Genomic DNA, 18,859 nt, shown 5'->3' with positions numbered 1-18,859 from the left:
AGTGCCGTGGCATTCTTTATTAAAATAAGTCTGGTCTGGGAGCCTACCAGGAAATGCCCTCCAATAGAGGATTAATACCAGGAAACTTGGTGTGGTCTTGTGATATTGGCACATGATGCCACCACCTCCTCCACCACTGGAGCAAAGATGAACAGACCTCATCAGGCTAGGAAGACTTCTACTTCTGAGCAGTCTGGGGAAAACATAAAATTGTACTCCACTGGGCTTTGGCTTTTCAACAAAGCAAATGTTAGAAACCTTGCATTCCTTACTCAAATTGCTTTTAAACATGGAAGCTTAGGTAATAATATAAATTTTTGGCTAGAGGATTCTTGTCTTCTCATGGTGGGCATAGACTTGGTATCTTTCTCAGCTCTTTTCTCACCCCAACCTCATTCTGGCCTTGAGGATGCCCTTTGATCAGTCCATGAATTGAGGATGGCTGAGCAGAGCTTTGGTCACTTGGATTGAGGACTGCTTAAGGGAAGGGAACTACCTAATCATCTGCATAATTAATCCTAGCGCCTAGAATATCTGGCACTTAGCAGGTATTTCAAGGTTTGCTGACTTGGCATGCCGTAGAAATTTAATTTAACCGGCATTTATTGATATCTACTATGTGTGCTCCCCCAGGTTGTTTGGTAAAACTCTTTAAAGTTGACAGCTAAGGGACAAATTGCACCCTTTCCCTTTTTTTAATAATAGGCACAGCTGAGAATGTTATAATTCTGGACTGAGTTGTCAAGGAAATTTTTTAAAACCTCAACTACAAACAAAGCATTACCATAGTGTGGTAGGGACTTATAAAAGGTTAAGAAGACCATATTTCTGCCCCCACAAAAGAACTTCCAAATTCAGAGACCTGGAAGGCTCAGACACTCCAGGTACAGAGCAGGGTGGGTATCTCAGCAGGTGTCGCAGGTCAGGAAAGCAGTGGAGCTTGGACAACTAGGAAGACCAGGTGAGAACCCGCAGGGACCCACATGGGCTGGGCTTGCCCACCCTATTCAACTGTCAATCCATTTGAAGAACGGATTTCCAATCCAATCCAATCTCAATAAAGTGCTTTCTTAGACCTGTTTTGTTTTGTTTGTAAAGAATAATGTGCTCTTAGTCAAGCTCTGCCTGATAGCAAAACACCATCCAGCCCTCCTATTTCCTATGTAATTTCCCTTGGCAGAGAACTTCATGCCCCACAGGTCAAGGTCTCCCGACTTGAAAGGGAGAATGGATGTTCATGAAATGGATGGATAGGCAGATGGACAAATGATTGAATGGATCCAGGGACACAGTCCTTGGAACATTCTTGGCTACTCTGAGACTTTTTAAACTGAAGCCAAGCAGCCATGGTGCCAGCCAGCGGACTCCTGTCTCCTTCTAGAGCCTATGGAGGCTCTGGAAAGAGGCAAATGCCCTAAGAGGAAGCCTTAGGTTCACAACACTTCCTGTGGTTTAATTCTCTCCTCCAAAAACTGCCAGCAGAGCTTCAGGATACATGCCCCAAGATTCATCTCTCTCTCTGGGCTCTAGCCCACTCTTTCCACCACCCTGTGATGCACCCTCTGCCATGTCAAAGCCTCAATGCTTTGCTACTGTCTTCAAGATGAGAAAGTTCAAATTCCTTAGGGTGACAATCAAGCCCCCCCGCCCCAATGCATTCTGTTCTTATATCCTTTTCCTACATTTTTTTGCCTTCCAAAGGCAGATATTTTCTTGAGAGAATTTCTCCTGCATCTAGCTTGGAATTATGAGACCCCAGAGAATACCAAAGCCATTAATTTTTGTGAGATCACACTTACAAATATATACAGCACTTTTTACTTTTTTCAAAGAAGTTTCAGGGCTATTAGCTCATCTGATTTCTCTGACATCCTTAGTGGGCTGTAGAGAAGACATCATCCCCATTTTATAGATGAAGATAGAACATACAAAAGGTCAAGGCCCTGGCCAGAGGCCACACAGCAAGTAGGTAACAGCGCAGGTCCTCTCATGCCCCATGGTTGAGAACACAGAATCCAATCCCTGGCATAAAGAACTGAGACCTTAATAAAAAGAAAAAGAGAAAAAAAAATCATGGCCCATTTTTTTCCCTCCCCTCACAAGGCTAAATCTATGAAATTGGAACAACACAACAAACAGCTGATGGCTATGATCACAGCCCACAGAACTTTATGGAAAATTTGGTCTTGGCCCAAATTTTCAAAAGAGCCAAATAGATCAGCAAAACACAAGTGTAAATGCTGGGCCCATGCTGACAGGCTGTCTTGTGAAATATTTCCACAGGAAGCAAACACAGGCAATTAACTTCGCTGTAACAATGCATGTGGTCAATACGAAACAAAGCCCTCAGCGAGAGGCTGTGCCCCACCCCCGTCCCCACTTCCAGTGAATTCGCACATCTGGTTGGGCCTCCACTTAGGCCAATGACCGCTAACGTTAGGGCACATGACCACTGTGGAACCATCATAACCAGCTGAGGAAGACACCCAGAGCTCCTGATCTGAATGGGGAGTTCAAAGGGCTTAGCTGTCATCACCTCTATTTAGCAGATGGGCAAACTGAGGAGAGGAAGTTTACAGGACTTAAATGTACAATTGTAGAAAAAGTGTAATGCACAAACAGGATCAGAGCCTGCTCCCTGGCTCTGGTCCCTTTTCAAGGGACTGGAGTTTCTCCAGGTATCAGTGGGACAACCAAGCCCTCATCACTAATAATCCAGGGACAGTGCAGTTTGAGCAGCAGATTCGGTTGGGAGATCTGAGTACAAGTCCTTGCTGGTCATGGGCTGCTAAGGATTTCAACCTCCTTTCCTTACTTGGAAACTTCTGAACGGCACCTGCTCTGCTGGTGCAGGCAGCCAGTGCTGGGCAGGAAGGGTAAGGCAGTGTGAGCTTCCTGGTACTAGCCGACTTCTGCTCTGTAGCACCCAACTGTGATGTAGAGACATTTGCAGAGATTGCTGTGTTGCCATGACTGCACCAAAATGAAGTTGCCTCTAACCTACTCTCCCCGTAGAAACCAAAGATTAACCATTCCCAACCCTCCATCCTGTATTTTTCTGGATTTCTTAAAGCATTTCAATAGTTTCCATGACATACTATTTAGTACAGGGTCAGAAACTACAGCCTGTGGTTCAAATCTGGCCTGCCATCTATTTCTTTATGGCCCATAAGCTAAGAATGATTCTTACATTTCTAAATGGTTGGGAAAAAATTAAAAGAAGAATTATTATTATGTTTTTTAGAGACAAGGTCTCACTCTGTTGCCCAGGCTGGAATACAGTAGTACAACCACAAATCACTGCAGCCTCGAACTCCTGGGCTCAAGTGATCCTCCAACCTCAGCCTCCCAAGTAGCTGGGACTATAGACATGAGCCACCACCACTGGCTCACAGGATTAGAAAAGACAATCCTAAAATTCATATGGAACCAAAAAAGAGCCCAAATAGCCAAAGCAATCCTAAGCAAAAAGAACAAATCTGGAGGCATTACATTAACCTGACTTTAAATTATACTACAAGGCTATAGTAACCAAAACAGCATGGTACAGGCATAAAAGTAGACATATGGATTAATGGAACAGAATAGAGAATCCGGAAATAAAGCCATATACCTACAACCATTTGATCTTCAACAAAGCAAACAAAAACATACACTGGGGAAAGCACACTCTATTCAAAAATTTGTGTTGGGGAAATTGGATAGCCATATGCAGAAGAATGAAATTAGACCCCTATCTCTCACCATATATAAAAATTAACCCATGATGGATTCAAGACTTAAACATAAGACCTGACATCATAAAAATTCTATAAGAACAGCTAGGAAAAAATCTTCTGGACATTGGCTTAAGCAAAACATTTACGACTAAGACCCCCAAAACAAATGCAACAAAAAACAAAAATAAACAAATGGGACTTAATTAAACTAAAAAGCTTCTGCATAGCAAAAGAAATAATCAAAGAGTAAATAGACAACTTATAGAATGGGAAAAATATTTACAAACTATATATCCGACAAAGGACTAATATCTAGCATCTATAAGGAACTCAAACAACTCAGTAAGACAAAAATAAACCTCCCCATTAAAAAGTGGGTGAATGACATGAACAGGCAATTTTCACAAAAGGATATATAAATGGTCAACAAACATAAAAAAATGGTCAACATCACTAATCATCGGAGAAATTAAAACCACAATAAGATATGATCTTACTCCAGTCAGAATGGTCATTATTAAAAAGTCAAGAAACAATTGACATTGTTGTGGATGTGGTGAAAAGGGAATGCTTATGCACTGTTGGTGGGAATGTACATTGGTACATTCTCTGTGGAGATTAGTATGAAGATTTCCCAAAGAACTAAAAGTAGATCTACCATTCGATCCTGCAATCCTGCTACTGAGTGTCTACAGAAAGGAAAATAAATCATTATATCAGAAAGGTACCTGTACACATATGTTTATTGCAGCACAATTCACAGTTTCAAAGATATGGAATCAACCTAAGTGTCCATCAGCTGATAGGTGGATACAGAAAATGTGGTATATATATACCATGGAATACTTCTCAGCCATAAAAAAGGATGCAATAATGTCTTTTGCAGCAACTTGGATGGAACTGGAGGCCATTATCCTAAGTGAAGCATCTCAGGAATAGAAAACCAAATACTGCATTTTCTCACTTATAAGTGGGAACTAAGCTATGGCTATGCACGGGCACACAGAGTGGTGTATTGGACACTGGAGACTCAAAAGGGGGAGGATGGAAGGGGGAGGAGGGGGAGGGATGAAAAATTGCCTATTGGGTACAATGTGCACTATTTGGGTAATGGGTACACTAAAAGCTTAGACTTTACCACTATACAAAACCCCAAAAACCCACTTATATCCTCTAAATCTATTGAAATAAATAAATAAATATTACAAAAAGAAGCATATAATATTAAATTCTATGAATTAAATTTCACTGTCCATAAATAAAGTTTTTGGGGGACACAGCCATACCCCTTAATTTATGTTGTTGACATTGTTATATTGTTACATTGTAGTTGCTTTTATTAATATATGGCAAAATTGAATAGTCATAACATAGACCATATGACCCACAAAGCCTAAAATTTATATTATGTGACACTTTAGAGAAAAAGTGTAGTTTTTAAACTACCCTCTAGTTTCATGTAAAAGGCAGGTTACAGAATCACCCTATTTGCATAATCAACCTGCAATGGACTGATGTTTGTATGCCCCCCAAATTCATACTGTTGAAGCCCTAACCCCCGGTGTGATAGTATTTTGAGGTGGGGCCTTTGGGAGGCAATTAGGTTTAGATGAAGTCATGTGGGGGGGCCCATGATAGGATTATTGTTCTTACAAGAAGTGGAGGAGAGACCAAAGCTCTATTTCTCTCCTGCTGTCAGGATGCAGCAAGAAGGTGGCCATCTGCAAGCCAGGAAGAGGGCCCTCACTAGGAAGCAAATCTGCTAGCACCTTGATATTGGATTTTCCAGCCTCTAGAACTGTGAGAAATAAACGTCTGTTGTTTTAGCCACCCAGTCTGTGGTATTTTGTTATAACAGCCCAAGCAGACCTTACACACACCCATACACATAAATTGAGGAAGAAAACATACCAAAATAGGGGTTATCTCTGGGTGCTGAGATTACATGCAATTATTTGAATTTTTCATCAAATATATTAAACATATAAGCATAAAAAAATTAATGACATGAAGAAAATAACATAGTAACTATTTACCCTATCTTCCTGTGGGCCAGATCTGTTAGTGGGTGACATGTTCACTTCTGGTCCCCATTCTACCCCATGCACAGGTTCCACTGTATCTCTGTTCTATAGATGAGGAAGGGATGATTCAGGGCGTTTGAGTAACTTGCTCAAGGTCATTCTGCTAGTAGGAAGCACTTTGTATATTTATGGTGGAAACACATTTAAGAAGCAATAAGGAACAGGCTGAAAATAGGGATTGGTTTAGGAAGAGTGTTTTATGGGAATTCATGGGAGACCAATCCTAACAGATAATGAGGAAGATAGGGATGCTTAAGACATCCTCATGTCTAGTCTGCCTCCCAAGATTGCTGTGGAAATGAGATACGATGTGTTTGGAAGTACCTAGAAAATGGCAGAACAATGTACTAATGAAAGCTGGTTATTAGGAAACTTGTCACAGCACAATATGCTGACTTCCCAAGTTCTCCCATCAAATCTTTCTTGAATTAGAAACAGTATAAATGTTCAAGAAGAGAGGACTGGTTGACTAAACTATGATACCTCTACATAGTGGAATAATACTACGCAATAATTTAAAAAAAACAGGAAATAATCACATTGTTGTTCTGCTGTTGGCCTTACAGTTTTGGGACTGCTCTGTGGTGATGTAGGATAAAGCAAACGAGTAATTATGCTGTGATCCACGGTATCCTTGAGAACCAGGATTCTTAGCATAGAGAAAGGAGGCACAGATGGAAGAAGAGGTTAAATAAAATCCCCAGTAGTTCTGAATTTGAATTGAAACTATCAGTTTGAACTCATGATATATTTTTATTGCAAACAACAATATTTTCCTAACTCTGTCCATTGAAAATGATGAACAATCCGGGAACGATGAGCACGCCTAAGTGCCTAGATTGTGACCTCTAAAAACTGTTTCCCACTAAGAGGAATGAGAGATCTTTGGAGACACGGGTTATTCCAGGTCTAGTGCAGAACCTGGAACATCTTAACTCCCTTGCTATTTGGATATCAAAGTCGGAAGGAGCCAACTGGCCAGAGATGGCCCAATCCAAGTATCAATAAAAATAATGAGCAGAAGAAATTAAAACATATCAAATATGTTTAAATTCATGAGTTTACAAAGATACTAAAAACAAAACAAAAACCCTAATTGGTTACCATAGGAAGATAATAGTAAACCACTCATTATTTTGAAAACTTTTGAAGCAAATAAAGGAAAAGACACCAAACATTTATCCTGTCTTTTTTACATGAACTGCATTACTACTTAATAAAATAGTAGTTGTGGGAAGTTTCTATTTATGAAAGCATTCCAGCTAGTAAATAAAAAGTAATAAAATTAGAACATTACCATTTAGTAACTCCTAATTAACTAATGGATCTAAGCAATAAATATCAATAGCTACTAAAATGACAAAAAGCAACATAGTTAGACATTATGCGCCTTCTATTAGGAGAGTACAACACAGTCCATGAAGTAGTTTTGTCCACAAAAATCAAACCTAAATCTGATTAAATATCTAAATCAAACAACCAATTTATAGGAAATATAGATGATAGAAGAACATGTTATATAGCACCACAGGTCTGCAATAGGAAAAATCCAGACCTTGGAAGTCTTTCCAGGACAAAGGATCCAATTCCTTCATCAAATAAATTACAAAGGGCACCTAGAGATTAAAAGACACTCAAATGTTGATCTACTACAATGTGTGGACCTTATTTGGATTCTTATTTTAAATAAAGGTTTAAAAAAAGGCATTTGTGGGACCACTACATGTTTGAACACTTACCTGACATTTGACTATATTAAGAAATTATTGCTAATTTGTTAAGATGTGACAATGGTATTGTGTTAATGTTAAAACAAAAGGGTCAGTTTCTTTCAGAGATACATACCCAAGTTTTACAGCTGAAATGATACAATGTCTTGGATTTGTTTTAAAATAACCCAGTGGCAGGTGAAGAAGTAGGCAAGGGTACAGATAAAATGAGATCAGTTGTGTATTGATGGGTGTTGAGGCTGGATGAGGGTCTACAAAGGTTTGTTGTTTTGCTATTTCTACTTTCCCATATGTTTAAAAGTGTCCATAATGCAAGATAAATCCTTCTTGATGTCATGCTCAGAGCGACACACTGTGTGCATGCCTCGTGGGTCTGCCCTCGTGTTCCAAGACTAATGGAGAGTTGAGCTTGGTGCTTCAGATCATCCGCGCAGGGAACCCCATGGAGCTCCTCTGTCACCCTCCTCCCTGGGCCGTGTCAATCCGGGGCTCGGGAGCACAAACGCACACCGGAATATCTCAGGAAAAGAGGAGTTCTCATGACTCCTTTTGCGTTTTGCTTTGAGGCTGCAAAAGGTGTGAGCGGGTCATGATTTCATGAGGCAAAGACACGGAACTCCAGAGAACCAAATCTGCCGGCGTAGAAATTCGATGGAGTTCTATCGAAAGGTGCTTATGGTATTGAGGTTAGTAGGTGTTTCTGTCCTGACGTTCTCAGCAAATGACAAGGCAAATCCGATGACAAGGGACTCTGGGTGTGTTCTCATGCTATTATTTGCATTGGTGCAGCTATACCAAGTTTCCTAAAGTAGACAATAATGTCTGCAGGAGGGCAAACAACCCAAATTCTCTACTGGGGACTCCACAGGTGAGAGAAATGAGGAGTGAAATCTAGGAGATAAGAGCAAAATCTTAAGTCTTGTCACTGGGATGGTGAAAGGAAATAAAAATTAGGGGCCAGGAAATAAGAAACCAATCTGATGCTTATGTTTAGAAATGCACCTCCCAGCCCTCAAGATTAAACCTGCTGTTTGGGGTAGCTTCTGCGTCTTTCGCCGGCCTCACCAGCATCTGTGAGCATCCTAATTGTGTCATACAGGCTGGGCTTGCTTAACCCTAGAGGTCACCCCTATGGGGCACTTCTCCTACCATTGAAATTGCCTGTTTACTTGTCTATCCTCCACACCAGCCTGTAACCTTGTCGAGGGCAGGGGCTTTAGTCTATTCTTTGTGGTGTCTCATCACATAGCACAGGGCCTGGAATATAGACGTGCTCAAGGAATATTAGCTGCATAGCTGGAAATCACTATAGAAGCAGTGCAGAGCACGGTTTATGAGCCTGGGCTTCACAGTTAGACAGATGAGGGTTTGACTCATGGCTCTGCCAACTCACTATACCTCCTTTACCAATGCCACGTTAGGGTTTCCAGATTTGACTACTGACTTACTATAAGACTTCAGATTTTATAAAACACTTTGAGATTTTCCTGGGAAAGGTAAAGCACATAACTGAAAATTTCAGTTTCTATGTAATAACACAACTAATCAAGGAGAACAATCCTGGAATTTTGCTGTGCACCTGTCTGGAATGGTTTCTGTTGATGGACTTACAAACAATAAAACCTGAAATTCCAACTACCCACCATACCTGGGACTTGTGTTAATGGGCCAGGTGGTGAAGTGGACAAAGGGACACAACCATGCAAGTAGATAAGCAAACCTGGGCATCTTCAAATGTGTATCTCCCTCCGTCTTTGACATTTTGGCTGGTTATCTCGTAGCTGTGAGAATCCAGGTTGATTGCACTTGGGGCCCCTGGGGCCAGAAACTCTTGCCAGATTTCTTCCACCCTCTTGGCCACATCCTGTAGGGGTTGTTTCTTGAGATCTTGGACAGCCAGCCAGAACCTGACGTGGAAGCAGAAACAAAGTCAGTTCCAGGGGGCTCAGCACCTGGATCCTGCTGGAGATGGTCCCAGAGCTGATGTCCCATGAAACTCCTTATGCTGCATTCTCCAGCCTGCCCTGATGCCACTGTGGGTCACAAAGGCCATGGGGACTGCTGAAAACCCAAAGGGTGTTCCACTATGTTGGAGAATGGACATGCATATTAGAAGATCAATGTGCTTCTGGTTATCAAAAAGAGATTTCTTTCCTTCTGTGTCCAAGCTTCTCGACCCCAGCACCATTGCCATTTCAGGCTGGACAATTCTTTGTCATGCGGGCTGTTCTGTGCATTGTAGGATGTTTAGCAGCAACCTTGGCCTCTACCCACTAGACGACAACAGCAACCCCGCTTTCTGACAACTCAGAATGTTTCCAGACATTACCAAATGTCCCCTGGGAGGTGAAATCACCCTGGTGGAGAACCACTGCTCTACATAGGTGCCACGACACAGACAACGGGACTCCCTTTGTCAAATCTGGTTGGGACCAGCTGGGGGCATCAAAATGAAGGAAAGGTCACTGAAGCAGGCAGAATCCTGGAATCATAGAGAATATGTGAGCTGGGATGAGCCAGCTATTCATGTTACAGATGAAGAGACTGAGCCGATTCACATCAATGTTCAGCATTGTGCTTGGCAAACAGTAGGTGATCCATAAACGGCTTTCAGATTGAAAATGGGCTCATCTGGAACAATGCTGAAGAGGGGTACATGGGGACTTCTCTTCCAAAAGATTCTCCCGCTGGGGAGAAAAATCTCCTGCTCGCTGCGTCTTTGCCTTCCTGTAATCCCCCAGCACCCGCACGGGAGCAGCCACTGGGAGGCTGCGGGTGAGCTCTTTTCTGCTGAGAGCAGCAGCCACTAGGGCCAAGGTGTGACAACAGCTCCCAGGTCCTGAGGATGGTTCCCAGGGTAGCCCTTCAGCAGGACCCAGGTCTGGGTGGCACGCCCTTTGTCCTGCAAGTGGGACAGGCCAGCTTCCCCATCAATGAGATAGGAGGACAGGTCCCGGCTCGTCCCTGCAGCCACTGGAATCACAAGTAGTCTAGTCAATGAAAGGGAAGGGACGAGAAAAGCTGACCCACAACATGGTGGAAAGTGCATTCAGTCTGTCATCGAATTTCACCCAAAGTAAGACGTACTTTTTTTTTTTTTAAGATTAACCATGTTTTTCTGTTGCTGTTCAGAGAAATGTCTTTGGAGCCAAGTGCACAGCTCGAAGGTGTCACTCAGTGGCAGACTGGGGTAATGCAGCTCTGTTTCCATGAGGCGAGAAGACGTGTGTGTGTGTGTGTGTGTGTGTGTGTGTGTGTGTGTGTGTGTGTGTGTGTGTGTGTGTGTGCGCGTGTGTGTGCGTGCATGTGTGTGTTTTCCCAGAATGCTGGGGTTCTAACGATCTCCTCGAGAGAGCCCTCGGGGTTCCTGCACTGACCCTGCAGAGCCAAGTGCAGGGCAGGGGAGGAGACGACCCCGTTCCGTCGGAGGACCAGGAAGCACACAGTCCTGCCTTCATCCTGTCTACAGCGTTGTCTTGAATTGCTGTATCTTTCTGGGTGTCTCCTCTTCATCTGTTAAATGGGCACAAAGTGGGTGGAGGGACATGTGGCAGGGGTCTGGAAGACTTCCCATCCAGACTTAACTCGGAAATGCCTTCTGGTCCCGTGGGTGGGAGCTGAGGAGGGGGTCAGCGTGGCAGCTGCAGGTTCAATACTGCCCCAGTGTGACCCCTTGGATTTCGCCTCTCTCTCCTCAGGTGGCCTGGAAAGAAGCTGCCAGGGGCTCTTGCTGCTGCCACCTGGCGTCCCCCACCCTTCAGTGCCAGCTCCCTTTCTTTCTGCCACAGGGTCCAAGTACCTCAGCCCCTTCTGGCTACCAGAGGAGAGGAGAGGAGAGCAGCAGTGTGTCTTTAACCTTGTCTAGAGGGGTGGGTGTGGAAGAGTTTGAAAGGAGCTGTTAACCTGCGGGATTGTTCCCGTGGGCCCTGGAAGCTCGAGCTGGGGCTGGGTCTCCTCCCTCTCCCAGGCCTTTCCCTCGGTTCCTCAGGGCTCTTTGTCCACCACTAAGGTCTGCCATGGAATGGAGGAGGGGCCAGAAGGCTTAAAGGCAACAACAGCCATCTGGTGAGGAGAGGACCCACAAGACTTTCTCTGCCTGGAAGACGGGGTTTGATGGGCAGGTGAAAAATTTAGGAAACGTGGCTCTAAAGAAAGAAGCTGTGTTGATTTTAACAAAGGCTGGAAGGCGTGCTAAGGGGCAACTCTCCAAAGCCTAAGCCAGTGAGTCCTTCTCAACCACACGCCGGGCAGACGGGAGAACTGGCTCACTCGGGGAGTCTCCTCTGGGCTGAACTCCTGGCTGGAAGCGACCTTCTGGGTCAGCATCTATCCTGCATCCAGTGGGGCCCTGCAACTTCTCCCATGAATGGATGAAGCCAGTGATCTCCTGCCCCCTCAATCAATGTCCTGTGGGACGTCACCTTCTGTCACCTCTGTCCCTTGCTCCAGTCTGCTCTGAGGAGGAGCTTTCGCATCCCTCTGGGAAGGCCCTGAGGACCCCGGCTGCTTCCAAGCTCTGCAGGCTCCCTGTGCATCCGGAGGCCTCAGGGTCCCTTTCGTGGGGTTATTTGGGAGCCACACCAATGCACGTCACTTAGGTGGATATATAGGGAAGATCTGGAGCTAATGTCAATGCAAACGTCAGAATCAAATTTAATAAACTTTTATATAAAAAATTAAAAGGTTCCCTTTGTCAAATAAAACCAAGAATTAAAAAAAAGTAGAAGGAAAAACAACAGGCACGCTGGGGGTGGGGAGCAGGGGGAGGGGAGGGTGTCGGGGTGACATTCTGCAGACAGCAGTTTTCTCTCCCCGCACACGCGGGGACTCTCCTCAGCCTTCTGTCTGCCTTGGAGATGAGCTGCCTCGTCCCTCTCAGGTGACAGCAAAAATGCTGTCACAACGGCATCCTGACATCCCATATGTGTTTACCGTCCCTGGCTTCGAAGAACCTTTGTATCAATTTGAAATTCAGAACAGGCTGTGGTCTCTGTTTGCCATCTCCGAGCCCCACAGGCCTGAGCTGGGAGCTCCAAGCCCAGGCTGCGCGGCCACACTCCCCCCACACAGAGCCACCAAAGCCCCGTTCCGCCCATCTACTGCCCACGGGAGGCCCATTGAGGCTTGGAAGCTCCTGCTCTTATCAAAAGCCTGCAGGTGCCGCTCCTCCCAACGATGCAGGCAGGGAGTAAAATGCCAGCAGCAGCGGCGTCAATCCACCCATCCTGCACTAAGCCTCCGTGGCCTGCAGCAGAAGGGCCGTGGTGACTGGTGGGCCGCGAGGGCTGGTATCTGGGAGACCACCTGTCCTGCCTCTGGTCCCTGCCAATGGTCGGAGCAGCGGGAGGCAGCCCCTGTGCCGGCACTGGATCCGCGTTAATGGCTCAGAAACGCTGGTGGGGAAACTGGCCTTTGGGGAGAGCCAGTCTGGGCTCAGAAACCACTGGGGCGAAGGAGTGGGGACGGGGCTTGAGGCCGTTCAGGGGCTGCCCCGGGGGGGCCCTCCCTTCTCCGCAGGTGCCCACAAGGACTGGGGTTCTCTCCTGCAGGCTGCTGGCTGGAGCAAGAGAAACCGTGTAGCTTGTGGTCATTCTCTACCCTGCCAGGAGGTCTGGGTGGCCCCTCAATGACCAGTTTCCATATCTTTTCATAAACTAGGATTTTCGAGGGTTAGTAAATACAGCTTTTGGTTCGTTCCCAGAGAAAAGCAAACTCCACGGCAGAAGAAAGTGTTTCTGTGCCCCCTGCTGGTCAACCAGAAACTCGGGAACAATGCCTTAAACGTGATTTCCACCCGGCTGGGCTGGAATTCTGGGGAACCTGCATTAGGGGCCCCGGCAGCACCAGCAAGCTGGGTGAAGCTCACGGGGCAGTGCCTGCAACGCTGCCAGCGGCCGTGGTGTCATGGGAGTCACGTCGCCTCTGCTCTGCTCAGCCATGTGCTTGGTCAGTGGGGGGTTCTCCTGGGCCTACTGGGCCTCATGAGGTCTTCCTGGGACTGGGGGCAACTGCCGGAGACGGGAGCTCTCCAGGCAAACCGGGCACCCCCCCACCCCGGTGTTCTCTTTTAATTGCTTCTCCCTTCAGCTGACACCGTGTGGAACTCGGATCATCAATCTGCAGCTTAGAAGAACAACTACATTCTCTCAGGAGATGTTATAGCTCATAAAAAATGTACAGGGGATGCTCTTCGCTGTGCGTTTTGATTTTTAACTCATGCTCTGCCATGTGGCAGAGGGTGTCGAGCCAGGGATGTGGGAGAGGGGCCAGAGGTGGCAAGGAGCGACTGTCACCATTCTGGGAAAATGCCCAGAGAAGGGGGCAGGACGTGGCCACATAACTCAGTGGGGCGCCCCGCTTCAGAGCCGGGAGACTCTGCCTTGCAGATGAAAAGCTGTGAGATTCCAAAGGCTCTCAGCAAACAGGTGTCTCCGTGGGCCTTCCCAGGGAGAGCGGAGCCCTCGGCTCGGCTCCGGCGGGTTGGGAAAGGAGGAAGAGAGGCAGCCCCTGCCACAGAGCGCTCATGGCTGCAGCAAAGTGCCTTGCTGGCGGCGCCCCTCCCGGCCGGGGAGACGGTGCCCCTATCTCAGCTCACAGACTCCCCCAGAAGAAAACGAGCAAAAGGGACTTCAAATTCTATTATGGCATCATAGAAATCATTCCTTAAAGGATCCAGGGTGACATGTTTAGGCTCCTCCGTCCCACATTCTGAAGCTCTGCTATAAATTCAGCCACTGGGCTACTTAACTGGCCACTGTGTGCTGTGTAAAAATGTCAGGCTCTGAGCACCCCTTTCCCTAGAGAGACGCGAGGGAGCGCGGAAGGACGGATGTGGAGGGGCACTTTGCAGTTTATCCACGTGGGTTCTGGTCAGTCTCTTTTCCTGCCACGCTCCAACGCCAGTAGCCTGGGCCCTGGCCAATCCTGGGGAGAAGGGACGGCCCCAGCACGGCCAGCACAGCAGATTGCAGGGTCCTCTAGTCGCGCCCTATGGCACAACTCCCAGGGGCTGCCATTTCCATGGACCAAGGTGGAGGCGTGTCTGTCCGCGCTGGACAAAGGGGAAACGGCATCAGCTCTGAATCCTTGGGACCTGGTTCCTGGTAGGCGCTGAGCCAGCATCAGCGGTGGAAGGAATGAACACAAGGGGGTGGAGAAGAAACCACCTTGTGATGGGTGACCAGAGTCCTGACGTTGTGTCATTGAAAACTGAGCCTCCAATTATGTGTCCAATTATGCTGAATACCACAAAAATGGAACCTGGGCCTCCAGAGAGGATTTTAGAGGCTCTTGTGTTATCTTTCTTCTCCTCTTCTCCCTGTTGCTCTATTTTCTTTACTCCTTTCCTGTTACGGATCACAGAGGTGATCCTCTTAAATCTGGATTTATGTCTGCATGCTGGGGTGCACACTCGGCTCTGACACGCTAACACGTGCTCAGACACACGCTTTCACCCCAGATTAAAGGTAGCCGTCCTGGCAGGGGGGAAGGAGCTGGCAGAGATGCAAGAGGTGACGGCAGGAGGAAGCACTGAACACCTGCCAGGGACACTCTCCTTGGTGCACTCTGGGCCCCGAGCGTAATGCATATTTTGTGAAACTAGTCTGAGCTGATATGTGGCTCTGGTTATACCAACGGCTTTCCAGAATGAATGCCCCAGACTAGGCAAGGCGGAAGCTGAGCCAGTAGGTGCTCCTGGGACTCTCACAATGACCAGGACCCTGTGGTCATTCTTCAAACTCCCTGTAACAGTGCAGGCAGCAGAAGGTCATAAGACTACTTGTGGGCTGAGAAAGAGTTAGGTAAGGGGGGCCTTGATACCACTTCATCTTGGGGACCCAGCAGGACAGGGGGGAGATGGGAAGGATGCACAGGTGTGGCTTTTAGGGCCCATGCTGGGGTGGAACCTGGGACTGAGCTGGGCACACCGAGAGGCCACATGTGTACATCAAGCTGGCCACAGAGGGGCATAGCCTGGGAGGCTGGTCTGAGCAGCACTCCAGTGAAGAATATTAGATGTCAAACCTTCTGTTACAAGTACTTCATTAGGCACTGAAGCTCTGAGCTGTGTTTGAATGTGCTTTGGCATAAAGAAAGAACACATGGGTCATAACCAAAACTAAAATGCTGGGCCTTACCTGGTTTACAGTGGACACATGGATGCCCAGAAAGGCGTGGGTAAGTGCAGTTAGTTGGCATCTACACTCCCCTCAGGTCTTTGTGGCCTGAGAGAGTCCCACCATCACCGCTCTGCTTATACTGTCTTCCAGCTTGGAATGTTCTCCCCGCTCTTAAAGAAGGGATGTCTATTGACATCTGTGTGTTCTTCAAAGTCCAGCTATGGCTTGTCTATTCGGGCTTACGTTGATTCCTCCCTCCCATAAATACTTCCAAAATAGTTTTTAGAGTTTACACTCATTTATGTACATTTAGTGATTTAATCGTTTCTTGCGTTTTTTCATCAAGAACCTACAAGGTTGTTGCAGGCAAAGGTCATGCATCCTGACTTGCATCCCTCAGCAGACTCTCGGGGGGCTTAATACAGCATAGACGTGGCATAAATATCACTTGATTGACGTATAGGTTCGAAATCATCTCTAACTTCAAATTAATAACATGGATTTTGCACATTAACATTGGAGGGGGAAGTCCTTTGCCTGTTGGTATATGCTCTGACTTTTTAAAGTCAAAAAACATTTAGAAGTTATTAAAACCCTTTTAAAGAAAATAGAACTGGAAGATGGGAATTAACCTGGTATAAAAAAGAGAACATTGTGCAAAGAAAAAAGACGGGGAGAGACAGAGATCCATCTTACCCATTAAGAAGTCACCAGTTTGCTAAAATTACTAAGAGGGCTTAGACAAATCATGTTTTCCATGGGTCTCTGATGCTTCAAGTAATACGATAAGAGGCTGAATAAACAAATCCCCAAATCTTTCACAGCCAAGGGGCCTTTTCCTTTTAATGCACCCTCTTTTCTTCCTCTCACACTGGACACCATGTTTCAAGTGTTTTATTTTTTTCTCCTATCAAATGGTAATTATTAATGCATTTCCCTCGTAAAGTATTAGTTAGACACCAATAGAAACAATCAGATGTTCTCACTGGCATCAGATGATCAGAGTAACCACTACATGGAGTGGACAGAATTCTCTCAAAAAGGAAAAGGTATATTTTAATTAGCTCATCCAGTCTCCAGTTATTGAGTGATATTTACTTTGGCTCTTTGAAATTCTGAAATGTGCTTATTAACTGCTCTCTCTTCTGTTTAGCTCAGGACCACAGACTGGAAGATTTGGAGGAAAGAACCTCTGAGCTGCCCCCGCCCCTGCCCTGAAGTTCCATGATTCTACGGTTGTTCCCAATGGATGGTATCGTCAAATCCATCTGTTTAATTATTATTCAAGACTTGTTCCCAATTAGTTGAACAAATGTCATCCGGACTTGAACTAAAAAATGCTAGTGTTGGTAGGTGCTGTTATGGTGGTAACAAGTTGCATATTTTAATTTGCTCTTCTCCATTTCAATCTTAGATTAGCTGGCATTTGAATTTGAACCCTGATAATGTTTTATTGAGAAATGGAGAGACGGACAGGTGGAGAGACAGATTATGCAAATGTCTTCACACACATTCTGCATACAGCTCACACCTTGGAGAGATTTACCTGAGGTTTTCCGAACTGAACTCGGACTCCAGGAATCGTAGGAACTGGTCCCGCCCCACCTGGTCCTTCAGTATCTCGTCGAAAGAGAAGCCCCATCTTTTTACTCGCTGCTGGCTGGGCTCTTTGCTTTGGGGTGGGGGAAGAAGGTTAAAACATGGTCAATACCAGGGAAAAGCCTGTGTCATATTTTCTTCTGTGACTCAGATCCATTTTGCTACCACACACTGAAGGAAAATGTCTCATAGTTAAGGGACAGATTCTACAAAATCAGCGCAAATTCAAAACGTAGACTTTGTACACCAACAGTAACAAACAGTAAGAAAGTTCCTGTAAAGGAGGCGTGTGAAAGGGCAGTGTCCAGGGAGGGTCGCCAGGGTGCCCAGTGGCCGCTGTCTATAGGAAGCAACAACAGCATCGATTGGGCCCCTCCTGGACCATTCCCGTCAATTACAGGCCCAACTTTCAACTGCATCATTTGTTCACTTTTACTATAACTGAGGATGCTTCGTGAATCCAACCTTTCATCAAAGACATTGCCCTCATCCCCCACCCCTTCCTCCATCCACGGGGGAAGAAACTAGGGTCCTGTTTAGAGTCAAGTGAAGTACAACTGGTCAGAAATGCATCAACTCACCCAGGATAAATCATATTCACTTGCTTAGAGGCATGACATTGCCTTCGCATATTGATTTAACAACCACGTGCAGTGCTTACAACGTGCTAGACGTTGTTCCAAGCATTTCACATCTGCTAGTTCACTGAGTCCTCACAACTACTCTAGGAGAAATGTACTAGTACTATTCCCATTTTCCAGATAGGGAAACTGAGGCCTGGTGACAATGTGCCTAAGGACACATAGCTAGGAAGTGATAGAGTCAAGGATCAAATCTGGACCACATGCCCCAGAGTGCAGCTCTTAACGCTGCTGTGCTGCGTGGCTCACCTTGGCCACTGTCTCACATGCAGACCAAAGAAGGGGCGCTGGTCTCATTCTTCTGGTGTTGGACTGTGAGAACAGTTCCTTCAGCTTCTGTCTTTCCATTAAAGTTCACTCGCTGTATTTATTCCTCTGACCCTTCAAGCAGCAATAGGGTCCTAATTCACAAATCACGTGTTATACTCCTCCCTGCTCAAGGTGTGGCCTGTGACCAGAGCAGGATCACAGGCCGCCCCACCTGCTGAACCAGAACCTAGAGTCGAACAAGATCCCCGGGTGATTTATGTCCACATTAACATTTGGGAAACATCGGTCTAACAATATTTAAAAATAGACACATACTTTTTATTCTTTCTAACAGACAGTAAGTGAATAAAATCATGTTTCCTGTTGTTATGAAGTTGACATGTTCTCAATATTTATCTTAGAAAACTACACTTAGTAAGAAGGGGAAGAAAGCTTGTATGTTGGAAGGCTTTGGAAAAGCAAATAACTCTAGACCGGCGCTGCCCAGTGAAACCTCCTGTGGTGATGGAAACATTCTATAACTGTGCTCTACAATATGGGGAGCCACTAACCCCGTGTGGCTATTGAGCACTTCAAAGGTGGCTAGTGTGATTGAGGAACTGACTTTTAAAATTTATTCAATTTTAAATAATTAAAGCTTAAATTTAAATAGCCACATGGGGCTAGTGGCTACTGTATCGAGTACATAGCTGTAGA

The 18,859-nt window shown here is 45.7% G+C and overlaps 1 protein-coding gene across 7 annotated transcripts in view; it reads right to left on the bottom strand.

Moving 5' to 3' along the window:
- Positions 1 to 18,859, bottom strand: part of RGS6 (regulator of G-protein signaling 6) — a 556,008-nt gene that overhangs the window by 33,910 nt on the left and 503,239 nt on the right. For all 7 annotated transcript variants that reach the window (XR_001137974.1, XM_012656078.1, XM_012656073.1 and 4 more), the window contains 2 exons: positions 17,200 to 17,325; positions 9,254 to 9,440 (listed from right to left, as the gene is read on the bottom strand). Coding sequence is in view for 6 of the 7 variants with exons in the window: in XM_012656078.1 (XP_012511532.1) it covers positions 9,254 to 9,440; positions 17,200 to 17,325 (313 nt within the window). In the remaining variant the exon portion in view is untranslated. The remainder of the gene's footprint in view (positions 1 to 9,253; positions 9,441 to 17,199; positions 17,326 to 18,859) is intronic.

The sequence above is a fragment of the Propithecus coquereli genome, unplaced genomic scaffold (assembly GCF_000956105.1).
Source record: "Propithecus coquereli isolate 6110/MARCELLA unplaced genomic scaffold, Pcoq_1.0 Scaffold5, whole genome shotgun sequence".
In the NCBI taxonomy this organism is placed as follows: Eukaryota; Metazoa; Chordata; class Mammalia; order Primates; family Indriidae; genus Propithecus; species Propithecus coquereli.
Note: the sequence above shows the minus strand (reverse complement) of the source record. Positions and strands in the feature narration are given on the sequence as shown.